At 40.8% G+C, this 15,061-nt stretch overlaps 1 protein-coding gene across 6 annotated transcripts in view; it reads right to left on the bottom strand.

Moving 5' to 3' along the window:
* The window catches only part of Ube2q2 (ubiquitin conjugating enzyme E2 Q2), a 55,316-nt gene extending 43,772 nt beyond the window's left edge, over window positions 1-11,544 (bottom strand). For 4 of the 6 annotated variants that reach the window (XM_021250090.2, XM_021250088.2, XM_004872077.4 and 1 more), the window contains exons 1-2: window positions 11,195-11,544; window positions 82-183 (exon numbers count right to left, since the gene is read on the bottom strand). In XM_021250090.2, coding sequence (XP_021105749.1) covers window positions 82-183; window positions 11,195-11,374 — 282 coding nt within the window. In that variant the 5' untranslated portion in view covers window positions 11,375-11,544. Of the gene's footprint in view, window positions 1-81; window positions 184-3,416; window positions 3,437-10,651; window positions 10,915-11,194 lie in introns of those variants that run through there. The other 2 variants (XM_087210210.1, XM_087210211.1) reach the window with 2 other exon arrangements.
* Between the last annotated feature and the right edge of the window lie 3,517 nt (window positions 11,545-15,061).

Raw genomic sequence — 15,061 nt, forward strand, 5'->3', positions numbered from 1 at the left:
TATCACATTACCTCTTAACAGTTAAGTTTTACATGTAACATTCATGAGAAAAAAAGAAAGTAGCTTGGCCTATTTTCTCACCGAATTGTTGTTCTTCATATCTTCTAGACGTTCCAGAACTGATGTCAGATTTGGGTCATCAGAGTCCACAAACCATATGGGCGAAGAAGATGGATAAGATTCCTGTTACAGAGAGAGACAGTGACGTTAAACACATTTACATACAGCCTAACCTGATATGCAATGAAACCACATGACTGAGTGGCGATGTGATAGTGGATTCAAGTAAAATGATCAGGAGGAAGAAAAGTAACACATTAAAATCCATTTGGGGGAAAACCAAATTTCTTTTTATGGAATTTTTTTTAAAGTTGCTAGTTTTATAGTTTAATCTTGTCAGTTCCATGTCACATAACTTTATTTAAGTCTAAAATCAAATAGAAGCACTCTATTGACAAAGAGTACTACTGAAAACTAGAATACACTGTGACAGATTTATTTTAAAAAAAAATAAAAATGGAATTCAAATACCAGATGGATAGGCTTCCTTCCTTCACAAAGAAAGGTCTATCAAAGCCTGAATTCTCCAGCTTTCACCTTTTTTCAAAAGTTTTAAAATCTAGGTGGAAGAGACGGAAGGGGAATAGGAAAAAACAAGAACCAAGATATATCATGTACAAGCACAACTCCCGACGATGAATGTGACCATAATGTATACCTAAAATATACCAAAAAGTTATAGGAAAAAAAAGTTTTAAAATCTAGAATCATAATAAATCTTAAAGAGGAAAAACAAGTCTAAAAAGATCCCAACCTTAAAGTACAGTCTATAGACTCAAGCTATACTACTTTTGGCTTTTAATATGATAAAGCTACATTTCTAATATCTAGAGACCCAATTCTAAATCTTAAAAATTAAACCAAGGAATACATGTCTCTAAATCCTTACAAATGCTAAAAGCAGTTTTTCTAGATCTACTCACAGTATTCCTGTCTTCTGAGTAGCACAATTACAGAAGTTACTTTGAGATTTCCCATCCTAGCAAGCAGACCTAAAATTTATCCCCTAACTTTCCATTTCTTTTTGGACAGTATCACAGGATGTAATTCCTTAAAAAATTTATTAAATGTAGCATAACGAATACAGGAGGTGTTAGAAGGCAGAACACACAGCAACTTAGGGCTGCCATGTCTATCTTCAGTTTTTGCTGCCCCAGGAGCAGGGTTTTGAGATAGCCATTCTCGGTACAGCCATCATCTGTTTATCCATGTTATGCGGTTCTTAAACACCCCCTTGTAGAATTCCCTTCCCTGGATTTAATGACTCACTTCTAACAACCAGAATACAAAAGTAAGGAGAGGTCACTTTTGAAAGTAGGTTACCAGTAGACAACATCTACCTTGTTCAGCTTCTGCTTTCTCAATCAATCCCTTTGACGGAAACCAGCTGCCACACGGAGAGGCCCAATGACAAGGACCTGAAAAGGGCCTCTCACCAGTAACAAGCTAAACTGGGGCATCAGGTTAGCCCAACACCCTACACCCTGTAGTAAGGTGATGAATCCTGCCATCAACTCTGTGACAGGATTCTCTCTCTGTGTGTCCACTCTGAGACAACTGTAGTCTCTGCCAACACCTTCCCTGCCTGAGAGGCCCTGTGCCACTTAACACAGGGTAACTCTGCAGATTCCTGACCCATTGTCTGATGACATCTGTCATCTTAGGCTGCTAAATTTGATATATAGTAATACAATTATTACTAACTCCTTGGTCTATCACACAAACCAAGTATTACCAAGAGAAGCTACTACTATATATTTTTTAAAACACCATGATACTGTGTTGATTTTTCTAAAAAAATCAATGAACTAAGCATTATGTGCTTTTCACTCAACAAACATGCATTTACTACTAGATATTAGGAAATACTAGTAGATATTAGCTGCAGAATAAGTAGGTTCAAGTCAAGGAAAACAATTTTGCATAAACAGGTTTGAGGAGTCACTGCTTTAAAAACTACAATCTCAATTATAATACAGCTGAAGCCACAGAAACTGAGTATTTTTTAAACATTTTACCAAACATTCTTTTAAGAAAAGTTCAAGGCCAGCCTAGGTCTTAATGAGACCCTGCCTCAAAACAAAGGCCCTGGCTTCAATTTCCTGTACAAAAAAACAAAATAACTAAATTTATGACTTCATTGTATAGATCAGTGTTTGCCTAGTAAACTTCTGCATAAATAAAATAAATACGACTTGTTACTCTAGATGGAAACTACTACTATACTGAAAAAAAAGAAAAAATATTTATCTGAGCTCAGTTACTACCTACAACGAACGCTCTAAGTCCTACCAGTGAAAAGAGATGCTACGCAGTAGGTCTAAGCATCTATTTCAATGGTTCTCAAATTGGGACCCACAAACCCCAGATCTAAACTGTTCCTACAAGAATACTAAGATGCTAATTGCTCTTTCTACTGTATTGACTTTCACACTAACAGTATAAATACAGTGGTGGGCAACACTGCTGGTACCTTAGCGCAAGGATGCCAGACTCTAGTTACACACTCATGGTGTTGGGGGGAAAGGTCAGTTTCACTTAAGAATATCTATGATGATGCTAGCTCATACAACATGTTTAAGTAAATGCAGAGGAACTGAAGTTATCCCCTGTATATTATCAGTCCATTGTGCAATTAAACTGGAGATCAACAGCATAAGAAATCACAAGAACTTCACAAACACATGAAAACTGAACAACCAATGGGTCACAGAGGAAATTAAAGAAGAAATTAGAGAGTTTCTACAATTAAATGATAATGCCAATACAACATACAGGAACCTATGGGACACAACGAAAGCAGTTCTACAAGAGAAATTCATAGGACTAAATCCCCATAATAGGAAAACAGACCAAGCTCAAATAAGCAATCTAATGCTGAACCTCAAGCTCCTAGAAAAAGAACAAGACAAACCCAAAGCTTGTACAAGGGAGGAAATTATAAAGACCAGAGCAGAAATCAATGCAATGGAGACTAAGAGAACAATACCAGAAAACCAACAAATCGAAGAGTTGGTTCTTTGAAAGAATAAATAAAATCAACAAACTGTTAGCCAACCTTATCAAAAAAAAGAAAAGGCTCAAATCCATGCAATTAGGAATGAAAGGGGTGAAATCACAACAGATCCAGAGGATCATCAATAACTACTTCATGAACCTATACTCTAATAAAATGGAAAACACAGAAGAAATGGACAGATTCCTAGATACATATGAAGTACCAAAGCTGAATGAATAAGATATAAAAATTCTAAAGAGTATCTATGATGTGGCAGGGGGTATCACAATCCCCAACTTGAAACTATACTACAAAGCTACTATGATAAAAACAGCATGATACTGGCAAAGAAACAGACCTGAGGACCAGTGGAACAGATTAGACGATGCAGAAACAACGCCAGACACACTCAGCCATCTCATCTTCAACAAAGGAGCCAAACAGCCTCACTGGAAGAAAGATAGCCTCTTTAATAAATGGTGCTGGAAAAATTGGGTTTCAACTTGCCAAAGATTAAAACTACACCTATATCTCTCACCATGCACTAAACTAAAATCAAAATGGATTAAAGATCTAAATATTAAAAGAGAAACTCTGAACCAGTTGGAACAGAGGTTAGGTAGAACTCTTGAAGACATTGGTGTAGGAAAAGATTTTATGAACAAAACCTCAGTTGCCCATGAACTGGCACAAGCAATCAACAAGTGAGATCTCTTCTCACTAAAAAGCTTCTGCAAGCAAGAGAAACCCCCAGCAGTGTGAAGAGACAACCCACAATGTGGGAAAAAATCTTCACCTGCTATTCCTCAGACAAAGGTCTACAATCTAGAATCTATGAAAAACTTTAAAAAATCAGACCTCCCAAATTTAAAGACCTAATCCAAAAATGGGCATCTGAAATGAAGACTTTTCCCAGACAAAGAAGTAGAAATAGCAAATAAACACGGGAAAAAATGTTCAACATTACTGGTTGTTCGAGAGATGCAAATGAAAACAACACTGAGATTCAACCTCACTCCAGAAAGAATGGCTGCTATCATGAAATCAACCAATAACAAATGCTGGTGGGGCTGAGGGGAAAGAGGAACCCTTCTCCATTGTTGGTGGGAGTGTAGACTGGTGCAAGCACTGTGGAAATCAGTACGGAGATACCTCAAAGAACTAGGGCTGGAAGTCCCATTTTACCCAGCTATTCCCCCTGCTGGGTATCTTCCCCAAAGAATTAAAAGAATCATACTACAGTGATATATGTGCACCCATGTTCATAGCAGCACAGTTTGCAATAGCTAAAACTTGGAAGCAGCCCAATTGCCCATCAACTGGAGACTGGATAAAGAAAATGTGTTTTTTTAATAAAATGGAGTACTCAGCCATAAAAAAATGAGAAATTAGAGCCATTTATAGCTAAATGGATGCACATTGAGGCAATACTCTTAAGTGAAATAAATAGAACACACATGTGTAAATACCAAATAGTTCTTCTAGTGTGAGAAACTGAAAGTGTAAATAAGGACTAAAAGGTGTAATAGATAATGTGAAATAGGAAAAAAAGGGGCAAAGGGGAAGGGGAAGTGGGAGGGGTAGGGGAAAGGAAAGAAGGGAATGGAATTAATATGAGAAAATGAAAAAACAGAAACAAAGTCTTTGTAAATAGGGAGGGATGGAGGGGTTGAAGGGAGGGCAGGGGAAGGGGGAAAACTAAGAACCAAGAGAGATTATGTAAAGGTGCAAATTTCCAATGATGAATGTCATTATATTTTATACCTAAAAATGTACCAATAAAATAAAAATTTTTTTAAAAGAATATCCATGATGAAACTGCAAAAATTATTTTTATTAAATCTTGATCTCTGAATACATCTTTTTAATTCTGCAAGTGATGAAACAAAAGTGTAATGAGCATTCCTGCAGAATACTTGAGAAAAAGCACTTGTCTGAGACCTAAGATGAACTAATAAACAAGTCAATGAAATATCATTTTCACTTCAACAGATAACAAACAATGGTTATTCCAACTTAGGTTTCTGGCACATTTTCTCAAATATAAATGGAGAAAGACTGTCGTTTCAAAGATCAGAATAGTATATATTGCCAATAATAAAATTCAACTTTTTTAGCAAAAAATTAGAATTTTGGAACACTTGTATCTGCCGTCATGAGCCTCCCAAGAGTATTTTGATGAGATTGATGCTGATATCAATGAATATAATGTTTTACTACTGTACAGTGTATCAACACTTAGAAAATGTCAGTAAACTGCTATTTTCCAACTGACCAATGCATATTATAGTATCATGCAAGAATAAAACATCCATTCAAAGTTCAAGAAAGGGTATTGTAGATTATCAAAAAGGAATATTCAGATATCTAAAATGGCTATTAAAATATTTTCTTCCAACCAGATATCTGTGGCAGAGTTGAACTCTGCTCACACTATGTCAACTAAAACAGTATATCATACAATAGCTGAGTGTGGTGGTATATGCCTGTAATCCCAGCATTAGAAAGACAGATTGAAGCAGGAGCACAGCCAGTTGTGAGGCCAGCTTGGGCTACATAGTGACTTTAAGGCCAGCCTGGACTACACAGCAAGATCCTGCCTATGCCTACCCTGTGTGCGTGCGTGCGTGCGTGCGTGTGTGTGTGTATGAATCACAACAAACCAAATGCAGAAGCAAATTACAGAGTAAAGAAATCCACAAAAAATGTAAGACTATATTACTAGTCTCACTAAAATTTTTTAGTTTAGGGTTTTTTTTCCATAAAAACATAATAACTTGTAATGAATTTAGTGTTTTAAATATTTGTTTTAATTTCTAATAATAAATCTCAATGAATAAAACTAACATAAAAGATCCTTGGGCCTTTAGTACTTTTTAAGAAGGTAAAGGAGTCCTGACTCCCAAAACTGAGAACTGCCTTCTCCCTTCTCTCCACCTGTAGAACTTCTTTCCTTGATGACACACCTCTTTACCAGTCTCTATTAACCTATGTGGATCCACTGAGCCACATCTTGCTACCTTCCTCCCTTGACGAAAAACCTGACCAAAAGACTCTAAAAGCCCACCTCATTCAAATTCAAGGTTTATTTGATATAATATTTAAGAGACAACCCACTCTGAACAGAATGCAAAATGGTGATAAATATTTAAACCTATTAATATTTTCAATTTCTATACTTCAAGGTTTGTAATTTTCATAAGGTTTATGTTTATGAAGTTTATTTTTTTACAAGCTTTATACCTATTTTGAAAAGATAATAGTCTTACTATTCCTATTTTAAATGACCTATAATATGCTAGATTTTAAACATGAGATGATACTCAAAAATTCCAATTTTCCTATTGACATTGTTTAAATGCTTCTACATCTTTTTTACCAGTTATGAAAATTTTAAAGACAAATACAGAAAAGTTACCTAAGCATCTAATTATTCAGAACCTTTGTTTCTCTGACATTCTATTAGTTTTATAGTGATGTGAAGATTTGTAGAATGAAATTGCCTGTAATTGGCATTATAAAGGTTATCTTAATTGGAAAACTGTCAAATAAGTTTATCACAACTAAATACCTAACCCAGAACCTACAAAAGCACAGTAAAAATACTAATACTTGGTAAAAAAAGAAATGCATACATATTCTTGTGATCTAAAAAATGCTTAAACATTCAAAGACAGGTAGCAAATTACAGCTACTCAGAGCATCACTCTAAGTGAACTATGAAAGGTGGCAAAGAAAACAATGTTGCTAAAAAGGTTTTGAGCCACTTAAACTGCAGAGAAGCCCACTGGATGGTTTCCTGGGTTCTGACTAGGCACTGTCTTCAGAATATCCTTAGAGGATATCACAGACACAGTGACAAAGTCCTGGACAAAAGGGCACCCTGCTTTATTGTTATCCAGTAATGCTTTGCACTGGGGAGTGACCATTTCAATTCAATTCCCCACCCCTCAACTAGCTGACATTCTATACTACCTTTTTCTAGGTCTCAGTTTAACCAAAAACAACAAAGCAACACAATTTACTAAGGGATAAACCATTTATAAAACAGAAACCTAAATCTCTTCTCCATCTATCTCTTTCAAAGAAGGACATAAAAGTGGGGATGGAGAAGGATAGATAACCACTAGGAATATAACCAATATTATAAACTGGTCAAATAAATGAAAATGATGATTCCTCCTGGCCTGAAAGTACCACTTAGAGGAGCTTAACCTGACAATTCTGGTATTTCCAAATGCTTCTCTAAGAGTTCAATTTGTAAAGATAATCTGCCCCAGGAGGGTAAACCAAAGGTCTCAGACTCCTTACTTAAGATGTATTCATTATTTTCTCTGAACAACTTTGGCTGGACTACTTTTTATTAGTGTAAAGGCAGGGAGGGGGAAGGGGAAACACTGCCTTATTTCCTACAGAAAGCTGTTTATTAAAAGCATTTTGAAAATAAAGTGTTGTTCAGCTGTAAATGATATCACTTTTGTATTTGTAAAGTACAAGTTACTGCCAAAGAGCTTTCCTATATATGCATTTATCTCTTTCAGAAAGTTTCATTTGTTTACGAGCTAATTTACTTCCTAGGGCAGATTATTTACTCTAAAACAGCATTTCCCTACCAAGAGTTCCCAGCTGCCAAGAAGTCCATAAAAGGAGTAATGAAGTTGCGGGTTATGTTAACTACTTCAAAAGGACTGAAAGCAAGCCATATACAGTACTAGCACCCAATAAGGCTGCACAGGCTATTAAAACAAGCTGCTTTGGTTTTAGGTGTGATCCTAACAACTGGATGTTAACACTGACTGGTAATTAGGTCTTTTTACTGAAAATGGAAAAACAATACTTAAGTTGGTGTAACAGTCTCTTATATCACAAGTTCACAGAAAACAAAGACTAAGAAAGAGCCCTTGAGGTTGAAAAGAGCACTCTTTTCCCTTCATATTCAATACCAGGAAAATTTATAAAACAGGAAAAAATAGCTCAACTCCCTTGACCTAGAGAAAAACCTGTACCATGTTTTGTTTTGTTTTTACTTCTGACACTGTCTTTCATTTGTACTTAGATTTCCTATCAAGCCCTCAGTGACTTTTTACATATTTATGTTCTACCCATGACTTTCTTGATGTCATCTCTGCACTTCTGACATTTAGCAGCTAATTCTCAAGGTAGTTAGGCCTTTGGTTCAAACAGAATATAGCTAAAATGGTGGCCACAGTCAGTAAAACAAATATTTGAGTGGAAGATAAAAAGCATAAAACATAATTACAGGATATTCTCCCTGCCACCAGACATGGCGGTGCACACCTGCAAATCCAGCACTGGGGAAGGTGAGGAAGGTGGATCTAAGGTTCAAAACCAGCCTAAATTACATAGCAAGACCCTGTCTCAAAAAGAAAACAAAACAAAACAGAAACACTCCCAACTACAACAGAATATAAAACATAACCAAAGGAGAAACAGTAAAAACTAAAGGGAGAAAGGAGAAATATCACCATGAACCAAACCTTAAAACACAGTCAGGGAACACTCAGACATGAAAAGGCAGATTGGGGTAGGTAAGAGGTAGGGAGTCAAGGGCACAGCTGACACAGAAGCCTAAACAAGGGCACAATTATCTTTAGAGAACCATTCAGAAACTGGCATGCTTATGTATAAAAAAATAACTAGTGAGATACTACTCACTGAAACCTTCCAAAAAGAATTCTTTTTGTAAGCAAAGAGACAGGAACTCATATAGAGTTCTGTAAATATCTGAGCTAAGGAGGAAAAAGCAAAGGATAAGACAAATCATTTTTCTAATGAGTTACAACTTTTTTTTTTTGTACCCAGGATCGAACTCGGGTCCTTGTGCTTGCGCAGCAGGCAGTGAAACCACTGACCTACATCCCCGGCCCTATGAGCTATAACTTTTTACAGAACAAATCCCATGTACTGGCATTTGAAATCCAACTCCATTTTTCCCTTGCTCTGTTCCTTCTAAGTAAATGAGATCAACAGGAACAAACCATGTAGCCTTCTTCAAAACACTCACCCATGTTAGTCTTTACCACCTTTTAGAGACACATACTAAAATACGGAACTGATTCACCTGGAACCTGCTTCAAGATAATCCAAGGTAGGGTACAGATGAAATAAGACTGGCCAAAGTTTATCAGTGTTGAGGCTGGTTACCTAGTCTCTACACTATTCAATATGTTTGACATTTTTTTCCTTAATTAAGTTAGCACACTCATACTGAGCATACATAACTATTTTCTGATCATCATAATTCGCTAGCAGCTCAATTTTAATAGTTTTTACTAGCAGTACCATTATACTAGTCCCTACCACATCATTCTTTTCCTCAATGTGTTTAATACCTTCTGGTGATTCAACCCAGTCACATACACTAGACAACTGCTCTATCCCTGAGCTACATCCCCAGGTCTCTTTCATTTTTTACTCCACTTCCATTGCCACTATCTAATCCAGGTCATCACTCGGTACCTTTGTCTCTGGCAGCCTATCAGCCTCCAATGATTCTCAACGAGCAGTACTGGCGTTTTAGGTAAGATAATTATTTGATGTGGCAGATTGCCTGAACATTACAAAACACTGGGGGGAGTCCCTGTACCCCTGGCATTCAAAGCCAGCACAGCAACACCCCACCCCACCTTCCACTGGGATAACCAAAACCACAATATATTTCCTAATGCCAACCTCTGCAGGAAACCACTTCTAGTCCTGGATAGCAGGACACATTTTCCAATTTACCTGAGTAACTTTGTGGCTCCCACAGCACACAAATTCTACCATTTAACCCAGTCCTATACTTTCCTGGCCATACCCCAATTTCTACCAGAATAATCACCTTCCAAGCCAACAGAGCCAGTACTAGTCACTACTTCATGCTCACTACTGTTTTCCCCTTTTTGGAAAATCTGCTTTCACTAGCCTAAAGCCTGGGCTTCTCAAGTTTAAGCATTGCCTGCACCTACGCAAACCACACTTTCTCAACTTTTGGTGTCTTGTTTGGGCGGGGTTTCCTCTGCTTCAGTTGCCCTTCTGCCAGACTTCCAAAATTATACGCACCTTCTCGAAGTTTTCTCTATGGTGCACCTCCCCTAAGTCAAAATTAGTTGCTCTCTTTGGCTTTCCCAACATCACAGTAGTCGTTATGCTATTGTGTAAAACTCTCCCCCTAAATGGTGAGTTCTTGAGGCAGTCTGCCCAGTTTTGAAACCCCAGTGCCATGTTTAATGAGTGAATTCTCTCCTCACTAAGCACTTGATTGCACCGGGGATTTTTCGTTTTGTTTTTTGGAAACAAGAGTACTCATCTTCTGTCCAAGGAGTCTGGTAACTATTTTAAGGTCAATTATCCAAACTCTAAGGCCTCTGCAAACTCCCCACTCCTCGTAGGCCCTCGAATACCCTCTGACTTCACCAGAGGGCGATAACGACAACAGACTCAGTGTTAGCCATATTTAAATACCACCTTTATTTCAGTTATGACAGTGTATTCTGCGTTGGGGACAATGACCTAAAATTAACTCTATAACGAACAGCCTCATATACACACTATGGAGAAAGTTATTTAACACGTGAATCAATGTTTTACCGGGCTCCGGGTTTCTAGTGAACTTCCCGCTGGAATGAAAGCGTCTTTGTGCGATCTCTCGGGATTGCCGGGTCGCGCACTGGGCAGAGCAGCGATTTTCCGGCTGGCCCGCGGAAGGACGCACAAACCGCGCCCTCGCACCTGCAGCGGCCCGGTGCGCGCGCCAGGCCCAAGGGTCCGGTAACTCAGTCCTAAACTCGTTATTCCTTAAAACGAGTCCGTGTTCAGGGTTACGAAGAAATGAACGTGGGTAAGAGGGAGACCTGACGGAAACGCAAGTCGTTAAAACTTAAGAAGCTCCTCACTCGCCCCACCCAGGCTCGGACAACAGCCAGAGACGGAGGAGGGCGGCCATGGCTACCCTGCGAGGGCGACGGGGGCCGCGAGGGGCCAAGAGTCTGGCGGACGCACCCTCCGCCTGACCCCATCAGAGCCTCTAGCCGTCCCCTCCGGGCCTGGCCGGACCGCTCGCCGGAGAAGGGGCAGCCCCGCCCCGCCGGGCACTCGGGGCCTCTCGGGGTCCCTTTTGTCCGGCCGCCTCACCGTGATATTGCAGTGCAGAGTAAGCGGCGGCGGCGGGGAGCGCGGGCTACCCAGTGGCGGCACCAGGAAGTGGCAGTGCAGTTCGTCCAGCTTCCAGCTGACGATGCGGAACCGCTCGTGGTTCTTGTCGAAGATGGACGCCAAGAACTTCAGCTCGGCCTTGAGCCCCGACACGGACATCTTCCGCTCATCTCCGGCGGGGGTGCGGAGGGAGCCGGCCCGGGGCGCCGTCACCGCGACCGCCCGCGGCCCGGGCCGCGCTCTGGGCTCCGCGTCCGCCGGGGACCGTGCGGCGAGGCGAAAACGGCGAGGGCGGGCGCGGCGGCCTTTGTAACCGACCGACTCGCCGGCAGGCGGCGGCCCGCGGCTGAAGAGCGCGCCCGCGACGCCGCCAGCACCGCCTCGCGCGTGCCCGCGGCCCGGCGTGCCCCCACCCCGGTGCGCGTGCCCGAGCTGAGGTCGGGCGCGCCCGGGACCCCGCGCCCCGCCTCGGCCACGTAGGCTCCCAGGGCCGCCCACACCTGACCGGGCTCCCGGGACGCGGTTGACCCGCATCGGAGCCACCTCTGCTCCGTACTGGCTGGGTCCTATGGGGACCTCGCCATGCGCTGTGCTCTAAAACAGCGCACAGACCCGGGAACACTTGTCCCCTTGCAACTGCTCACCCCATCTCCATGAGTTCCTCCTTGCACTGACCCCCACCTGTGTGCACTCGCATTTACTGTGCTCCCTATCCTGCCATGAGCTCATGCTCGGTTTCTCAAGCTTAGGATAATGCTTCACTTCCCGTGTAGGAAGGTCTGGCCTCTATTTTCATTAAGGTCTTGTATTATTTCAAAGAAGTCTTCCGTAGCTACCCAATCTAAAATCATCAGCCATTCCCCTAAATCACATCACCTTATGCCATTTGATTTCTCAGCACCTATCACTGTCTGATACTTTCCTTGTTTAGTTCTTCCTTATCCCTGTCCAACACAGATGTCATTAAGAGCTGCATCCCCAGGATCTAGAAAAAGACCTGTTGCATGGTAAACCCAGAGTTACTGAGTGAATGCTTGCAATTATTGTAACCCCTGGCACATTCTGGATGTTCCAAAAATGGATCAGGTACTACATGGCTGTCCAAAGGAATATTCATAATGGGGCAGGCAGTTGTGCGTGTAGTAATGACTACTGGAGGCAGGGCCGGCCTCAAGGATGTGCAGCCTATGGCCCACAGGACTTCTAACTTAGAAGTGGCTGGCGTTTAGTGTAATGCTCTTTGTTACCATCTTAAGATTCTTAAATTTTCTACAAGGAACCCTGCATTTTCCTGTTACACTGGTCTTGAGGAGAAGTACCTAGCCCTTAGGTGCCTAGATGTCTCCTGCTTCATGTTCTACAAGAAGAGGTCCTTGGTCCACTCATTCCCTTAGATGACAATACAAAACAACATTGTGAGATGTTAAGTCCACTAAACGAAATCCCAGCTACTCAGAGGCTGAGGCAGGAGGATAGTGAGCTTGAGGCCGCCCTGATCAACATACGGAGACCCCCTAACTTAAAAAGCATTTTTTTAAAAAAGGTTTTATTTGCACTTTTGAAATAACACATTATAGTGCTTCTTAGGCTTCAGGGGGCACAGACCCCTTTGGGAATCTAAAAAAAAAAAAAAAAAAAAAAGCTATGATCCATCTCCCTAGGAAAACACCTCTGCATATAAAATTTGTACTTATGGGTGTTCATGACTCCACCACTGTACTGGGGAATGGGAGAAAAAGGGGTTTCAGTCCTGGGCTCTGAGCCAGAAATGACTGACTTGTTGTATTCACCTTTTTGCTTCAGGGCTTGCCACGGTCTCCAGTACTCAGAACCCTAACAAACATATCAGTAACAGGCAAGGGTTCACATCAAAGGGGTACACCCTGGTCAGAATTTGGTATGACTCTGAGGAAGAAATAGGCAAGTTCTTTATCTAAGCTTTACTTTGTTATATCTCAATTGAAGTGAGAACAGCTTTCTAAATTGCAACTAATTTTACAAGTTATATCTCAAATATTAATTACAAATATTAATATTAATTACAAATATTAATTTCACACTCACTTTTTGTGCATCTGCTGTGTGCAAAGCCCTAAGAAGGTTAAAAAGATGAATATAGTCCCTGGATTCAAGAAGCTTAATGTATAGCATCAAAAACAAAACACTGGTCCTTTAGGCTGCAAATCACAGAAAACTGTGATTAATTGGCTTGGACAATAAGGAAATGTATTGCTTCTCATAGTAGGCAGTCCAGAGACACAGCAGGGTCCAGCATCAGTTGATATGCAGCTTAATAATATTGTTGAGAGCCCACATTCTTTCTGTTTCCTCTGTCAGACTGAGAGCAAGCTGGCTGTAGCTTTTTGGCAGGTCATATCCAGACATCCAGGGACAGAAAGGACATATTCTTCCATGTCTTTTTCCAAGACATGGGAACTTTCCAAGAATCCTCCCAGCAGACTTCTCCAACTTCTCATTGGCCAGAAATGTGACACAGATCAATAGAGGGGATCACTCATTGGATTTCCAGTCATCCAGAATGTAGTGGATGCTGGAGAATCTCCACAATGCCAAATACAGACAAGTAAATAAACACAACACCCAGGTGTAGTGGCACACATCTGTCATCCCAGCTACTCAGGAGGTTGAGGCAGGGAGACTGCAAGTTTGAGGCCAGCCTGGGGAATTCAGCAAGACCCTGTCTTAAAATTTTACAAAATATATACATAGATATATAGATACATATGCTAGGGACGTAGTTCAACACTCCCTGGGTTCAATCCCTAGTACCACAAAATAATAATAGTAATAATGATAGTAAACACATCAGGCCTGATGTGATAAAAGAGCCAGGCTACTACATATCAGGAGAAAGAAGTGAATTCCATAGAAGTGTGGTCGTGTTCTGAGAACATCCAGGGACTCGGTTGATTATACTGTACAGCAAGAGGTCATGAGAAAGATAAAACTGAGGTTCCATTTGTGGCCAGATTTTTAAAGCCCTGACATCCCAGCCAGGGACTAGAGTTTCCTTTGGTGAGAGAGATGAATGTGGCATTAGTGTCCAAAAAGGGTTACAGTGGGTCTAAAAGAGTGACATAGCTGCCAAGAAGAGGCAGGAAATCCAGGTTCTAGGTCTGGCCTGCCATTAATTCATGGAACACTTTACACCTACCTGTGAGGTTCTTCAGCTCCAAACCATAAAGACACTGCATCATCCAAATGAAAATGAGAAAAACGGAAGTAGGAAAAGTGGCAGTAGGAATAGAAAAGACCACATAGATTCTAGGGACACTTTTAAGGTTTGAGATTATAGAGTCCATGAGAGAAGAAAGATAGAGAGGTTTCTAGAATAAGAGTGCTGCCATCGACATAGTCAGGAAAAGATATTGGATTTGATGTGTTAATGAGACATCAGGCAGACAACTTGGGTCTTGGGCCTAGAGTTTATAAGGGAAATAAGGCAAATGACTTATAATTATGGGTGAGCCATGTGAGATGATGGTAGAAGCCATAGCTTAGGTGTATGCATTGGGTCAAAGAGGAAAGACAACATGGGCCATTGAAGGAAACCTGAACAAGGCCCACCACTGGAAAAGGAGCCTTCTGGAAAAGTCAAAGGATGAACTGTATGTTAAATTATTTGTAAAAAGTTCAGGACCCAGGAAAGGCCAGAGGTTTTAGGAATTGGGAAGTGAACAGTGTTTTAGGGAAAACCATTGCAATACAATGGTGAGCACAGGTCAGAGTGATGTGGAGTGGGGCCAGTGTGCAGACCGCATCCTTGGGGAGTTCCAGAGTGATGAGAGAGATGGAGCAGAGGCAAAGCAAGGGGAAGCGTTTGGT

Source organism: Heterocephalus glaber, unplaced genomic scaffold, assembly GCF_053883595.1.
Source record: "Heterocephalus glaber isolate CG9 unplaced genomic scaffold, H.glaber_assembly_v1.0 deba00001140, whole genome shotgun sequence".
NCBI classification, from domain to species: Eukaryota; Metazoa; Chordata; class Mammalia; order Rodentia; family Bathyergidae; genus Heterocephalus; species Heterocephalus glaber.